This window comes from Equus asinus, unplaced genomic scaffold (assembly GCF_041296235.1).
Source record: "Equus asinus isolate D_3611 breed Donkey unplaced genomic scaffold, EquAss-T2T_v2 contig_800, whole genome shotgun sequence".
In the NCBI taxonomy this organism is placed as follows: domain Eukaryota; kingdom Metazoa; phylum Chordata; class Mammalia; order Perissodactyla; family Equidae; genus Equus; species Equus asinus.
The window spans coordinates 393,554-399,971 of record NW_027225517.1 but is presented as its reverse complement, the minus strand read 5'-3'; the positions used below and the strand labels follow the sequence as shown (position 1 = coordinate 399,971).

The window sequence follows — 6,418 nt, the reverse complement described above, 5'->3', positions numbered from 1 at the left end:
GATATTTGGACACTTCCCTGTTCACAAATTGATTCCATTTTAAATATGCACACTTTCTCAACTCCCTGACCTGAATCAATTATCACAGCAGCCCTGGGTGGCTGACACAGCATGATTTCCTATGCATAAGTGAGGATATAGGAGCAACAAGGAATACAATGAAACTAATTCATGACAGAGTCACAGATCATTGAGGTTAATACCATGGGCACTGGTATCAGCTAATTGGGTTGAATTCCAGCTTTCCACATCCTTGCTGTGTGTTCCTGAGCAAATTAACCTCTTCAAACCTCACTATTATCACCTTAAAAATGGGGCTTATAGTATGAGCTACTTGATGGAGCAGTTCTTCATAAAATCAAATTATACAATGCTTATGAAGCACTTATCAGAGCGTGAAGTAAACAGCATGCCTTCCCTTTAAGTAGGTGCAATTTAGGGGCTGGCATGGTGCTGCAGTGGTTAAGTTCATGTGCTCCTCTTTGGCAGCCTGGGGTTTGCAGACCCAGAACCTGGGTGCAGACACACACACAGTTTATCAAGCCATGCTGTGGCAGGCATCCCACATATAAAGTAGAGGAAGATGGACACAGATGTTAGCTCAGGGCCAATCCTCCTCAGGGAAAAAGAGGAAGATTAGAGGAGGATGTTAGCTCAGGGCTAATCTTCACCAAAAAAAAAAAAAAAAGTAGGTGAAATTTATGTGTTCTGAATTGGAGTTCTTTCCAATATATTATGCTGCATTACTAATTCTTCATTAAAAATATCTACTGGGGCTGGCCCTGTTTTGCAGCGGTTAAGTTCACACATTCCACTTCGGCAGCCTGGGGTTCGCCAGTTCGGATCCCGGGTGTGGACATATGCACCACTTGGCAAGCCATGCTGTGGCAGGCATCCCACGTATAAAGTAGGGGAAGATGGGCATGAATTTAGTTCAGGGCCAGTCTTCCTGGGCAAAAAAGAGGAGGATAGGCAGCAGATGTTAGCTCAGGGCTAATCTTCCTCACAAAAGAAAAAAATATCTACTTAAGATCATTCCCACGATCTTTTGGTTTTAGTGTTTTGGTTTTTGGTTTTTTAATGGAGCTCATCTACCCTGCCATTACTAGGGATACAGAGATGTTTTAGAAAGGTCCCCATTCATGTTGGATCTACTTCAGCTAATCTTACTTCTAAGGAGAAAGGGATGGATGGGATAATGAGTTAATTATTTGATTTAACTCTTACCAATTGGTTAATAGTTATGTATTCACTCTGATAAAAACTGTGTTGTGAATATTTTCAACGAACAGATTTGTAAGATAGTTTTAAATATATAACACCTAAGGTATAGAAATTGGGCACCATGGCAAAGCAATAAATGACATGTTTCTGATCAGTAAAAACAATTTATGTTCCACATCTGATACTTAGTGAGCTTCAAGACGGATTCTTGCTACCCTGGGAAGAACAAGGCAGACCACAATATACCCAAAAGTTCTATCTGTAAAATGGGGATAATTTCCCACTTGCCAAGTGCACATAATAATAGAACAAAAATCACATCTATGCAATGTAACTAGTGAAGTGTAATATGTTGTGTATACACTACTGTAGTATGTATGAAGCTTAGTCTATAAACTCTTGTCTGAAAAATATCTCTTTTTAAAATTTTCTTTAAATTCTCTTGGTTAGACTTTGAGTCTCCATGGTACCCTCATACAGGCTGTCTCTACTGCTCGCTGATCATACTTAAGGACTTGGAATTCCTAGGGGGCTCACATCTCTGGGACTCAGACTGTGAGTCCCTAGACATAACATGACAGCCTTCGTTTCTGAGTCTTTCGCTGTCCCTGGGAAGCTACCATGGAGCATGCTTCAGGCCACCTGTGCCCAGAAATTGATGACTTTGACTTCTTTCTAGCCTCTGAGAATCTCCCCAACTCTTAACCTGAAAAGTGCCCCTCCTTTCTACTATTCCTTTCTCCCATCTGTTTTTCACAACTCACTTCATAAGGAGTTTCAAGGAGTAAGATGGAGGGAACAAAGTTATTGTGGAATAAAGACAGATCAATCTTTTCCCCTCTCCTCTTCTTTTGTCTCCTCTCCTCCCTTCCCCTTCCCTTCTCTCTGTTCACTTTTTCACTCTCTCTTTCTTTTCCCTCTGTGTGTGTGTCTCTCTCTCTATTTCTCTTTCTACCTATCTCTTTCTGTGTTCCTCTTTCTCACACTGACTTTCTCGCTCTGTGTTTGGAACTCAGATGATAAGGTATTCTTTTTTAAATTATTGTTAACTTATACATATGTGATTTTATAAGTAATTTTATTTCTATTTAAATATAAAAAGTGCTTAACAACCAAAAATAAATAAAGGACATTTTAAAAATTGTAGAGGAAAGAACCATGCATGACTTCCTAGGTCTTGTCATTTATCTACTTATAATATCTATCAGAACCTCTGTTGTCCAAACATCAGATTTTATCTACCTGAGCCTAGTTATGTAAATAAGCCTTTTAAATGCAGTTCAATGCAGATGACACTGCCTCAGACAGATCACTTGGTGGTGGCAGCTAAACATAATGGCACCAGGAACCCAGAAGCCAGGTTGTCACATCTTCTCTCTACTTAGCTATTCTTGCGACATACAAAATGTTATTTACATATTCTTATCCCTCTTTTCCTTATAGGGAAAATAACACCTGCACAAATATTGTTCTTACTGAAGTAAATGTGTGGTCCTCTTTATCACCCTCTGGAAGGCCTCTTTGATCTCCTTGTTCCTCAGACTATAGATAAGAGGGTTTAACATGGGGATGAGGGTAACATAGAACACTGACAGCACCTTGTTCTGCTTCTTGGAGTGGGTAGAACTAGGATGCATGTACACCGAGAGGCCTGTGCCATAGAAGATTGCTTCTACTAACAGGTGAGAGGCACAGGTATTGAAGGCCTTGGCACTACCTTTGATAGAGGATATTTTCAGGATGGAAGCTGCAATGAAACCATAGGATAAGAGTATAACAAGGAAAGAACCAAATCCAACAAAAAAAGTTATGAGAAAAAGAATCATTTGACTGATGAAGGGATTGGAGCAAGACAAGGATATGATGTGGGTTATGTCACAGAAGAAATTTGGAATGATATTGGGCCCACAGTAGTAGAGATGAAAGCAAGGGATTATTTCAGCTAAGCTACTAAGGAAACCACTCCCATAGGCCCCAGCAATCATCTTCTGACAGAGGCCAGGAGCCATGACCGCTGAGTACTGCAGAGGCCTACCAATAGCAACATATCTGTCATAGGCCATGGCAGCCAAGAGACAGCACTCCATCAGACACATCCAGCACCCAACAAAATACTGGGTGGCACAAGCAATGAATGAAATCGTTTTTTCTTCTTTTAAGAAGTCTGAAAGCATCCTTGGGCTGGTGGAAGAAGAATAGCAGATGTCTATAAATGACAGGAAACTGAGAAAAAAGTACATAGGTGTGCGCAGGTGGGAGTCCATCCTGATTAGGATGATAAGACCCATGTTCCAGATGAGAGTCACAAGGTAGATCCCTAGGAAGATTGGAAAGAGGATAGGCTGCACACCTTTTTCATCTGAGAGTCCCAGGAGAGCAAACATGTTGACAGAGGTACGATTTCTATCCCCTTCCATGGACCTGCTTGGTGACAGCTGCTGAGAAAACGATGAGAGAAGGAAATGGTTTTATTCTCAAAAAACACAAAGAAATACTCTTCATTTCTTTCCAGTCATGCAGCTGACTAGATATACATCTTAAATCATCAATGTTGGGTTAATCTCTTTGTTCCATGTATAATCACCAAACTTAACTGAAAAATTTTCTTTCATAAGTACAGTCATTCTCTTTGGGGCAAAAGACAGTAATGAACATCATTGGTACATTATCTCCTAAAATGTCTTAATTTCATGTTTTACCATTTCAGGTTTTACAAATATATGAGAAGTGGAAATAGATTAAATTAGGAAAATACTGTCCTCCCTCTATATGGTAAAACAGAATGATTCTGTTCAGCCACGCCTGTGAAATTAATTCAGTGCTTGAAAAAACCCCTGAATCATGCTGGACCTCATAGTCAATTGAGGCTAGTAAAATAGATACTCTTTAAAATCCCTTTGGGAACTAATATTCAATTAATCTGCAGTCAGAGAGGGTAGACAATTCTATAACTGCATTTCTGGTTTCACAGAGCCTGGAGAGAAATAAGAATAATGCAATGGGATGGTAGGAAGAGTCATGCACCAAGAAATAGCTTGGAGCTCAACGTGACTTAAACTTAATGGCTCTATGAAGTCTCCTGAGAAGTTAGACAAGACCAGGTTGTAAAAGCCTGGTCATTATATGCCCATCCTTGCCGGTGCAGATTTTTATTACCTCAAATCAGAGATACTTATGAGTTAAACTGTCTAGAGCAATGATTCTGGATCATCTTTGAGTCAGTGATACTTTAAAAATCTGTTGGAAACTCTGGAACCTTTACACAGCAAATTACCACCACTTAACACCTTGCATATGGTTTTGTTGGATTCTCAATCATCCTCGATTTTATTACTGACTCCTAGGTTCGAGTCTTCTCCTATGAAGTAGAGTAACTTGAACTCATGTAAGGGTTAGAACGCTTAGGCAATGGGCATGGGGACTAAGAAACAGAGGCAGGATTTCTGGAAGTTCTTTCTCTTTTTCTCTTTGGAGCCAGTTCAAGGAAGGCAAGAACTAAGTCTTCAGGCCAAATGGTAAATAAGCAAAACAATATTTTTGCACTAGGCTCTGTATGCCCTCTTCAAGATGAAATAGCTGTCTTCTCTCTAGATGGTCGTTAGGACATGTCCCAATGCAAACACATTTTTTATTCAGATGAACCACACTAGAAATAAAATCATGGGAGCCATGAAAGGTAGAAAATAGATGTTAAATGTAGCCCAGATTTTCCATATACGGGTAAAGGTAGAAGTCTTGGAGACTTCCCTGGAGAAAGGCTATGATATTAATGGAATAAGCTATGTGTATGAACTACAAATAAATACAGCATTAGCCGTCCAGAATGTCTTCCTCCCTCCCAGCCATTTACCAGCCTCCTAGTTGCAAAAGTGAATGGAAAGAGAAAATCACCATGGAAGCATGAGGTATAGCCTGAGAAACAATGTAAAAGTGTTCATTTCCCAAAATCAGATCAATCATTGCTTCTGGGGGCACCGTTTCGAGAAGAAATCTGAAGGAATGAAGACATTAATTAGAAAAGAAAGTCAAGATGTCTGCCATCAGTACAGAAGGAGAAATGGTAGCAGACAAACTATGCATTTACCATCTCAGACTTAGGTGTGATTCTGTGCACATGGAAACTGAATGGAAGGAGAATTTTGTGAGAACAGAGCAGAAAATTGCATTCTTCATCATCAACCTAACCAATAATCATGAAAACAAAATGATTTATTGAGCAGCTACAGCATGTACTGTTCTTCTCTTTCTACTCACAGATGTATTCACAGCTTCCTCTGATGTCCATCCGTTCAACATGGTAACCATAACCCTCATATGCTGTCTACTAAACACAGATACTCCTCTGAAAATTGCCTCTACATTTCTATTATATGTCTCTGGAACCCCAATTAGATGTACACCATTGGATCTACTTGCTCTACCTGCTACATCACTGAAACATTCATTATTTGTATTGCTCTACTCTGTTCTGTTTAATTTTTACAAATCTTTCTTCCAATAAATTCATTCTATCGTAAGTTGTGCTGATTGGCTATTTAACTCACTCATTAATTTCAAATTTCAATCGCATTTTTTTTCTCTTGAGATTTTCCATTTTGTTCTTCCCAAATGGTCAGTTTTGATAGTCTCTTGTTGTTCCTTCATACTTTCCATAGCATCCTTTATTTAAATGTATTCAACATACTTATTGAAGTTATTATCTAATAATTTAAATACATATATTTGCAAATCTGATTCCATGGTTTAAGGATATTTCTGACTCTTACTAAAGGCGCCCTGTTTATTAGTAGTCTTAGTGAATTTTTTATCTTAAGTTCATATTTCTTTAAAATTTATCTGTAGGAATCATTGATGCTTGTGTTTAAAATTTGTTTCTTCAGAAATGGTTTATATCACTTCTGTCAGATTCCAGGGGTAAAATATCAATCCAGAATCCCTTGAAACAAAAATTTTGACTTGGTGTTGTTTTTTTTTTTGAAAGATTTTTTTTTTCCTTTTATCTCCCCAAAGCCCCCCAGTACATAGTTGTATATTCTTAGTTGTGGGTCCTTCCAGCCGTGGCATGTGGGATACCACCTCAGCGTGGTTTGATGAGCAGTGCCATGTCTGCGCCCAGGATTCGAACCAACAAAACACTGGGCCGCCTGCAGCGGAGCGCGCGAACTTAACCACTCGGCCACAGGGCCAGCCCCTG

General features: G+C 39.3%; 1 protein-coding gene across 1 annotated transcript; it reads right to left on the bottom strand.

Moving 5' to 3' along the window:
- Positions 1–2,696: 2,696 nt before the first annotated feature.
- LOC123277836 (olfactory receptor 5A1-like) lies at positions 2,697–3,653 on the bottom strand. The gene has a single exon (XM_044749807.2). The coding sequence runs from the start codon at positions 3,639–3,641 to the stop codon at positions 2,697–2,699; it is 945 nt and encodes a 314-aa protein (XP_044605742.2). The 5' UTR covers positions 3,642–3,653.
- Between the last annotated feature and the right edge of the window lie 2,765 nt (positions 3,654–6,418).

Bases quoted from the DNA above. Each gene is read 5' to 3' on its own strand.
- LOC123277836 (XM_044749807.2), bottom strand. From the start codon at position 3,641: ATGGAAGGGGATAGAAATCGTACCTCTGTCAACATGTTTGCTCTCCTG.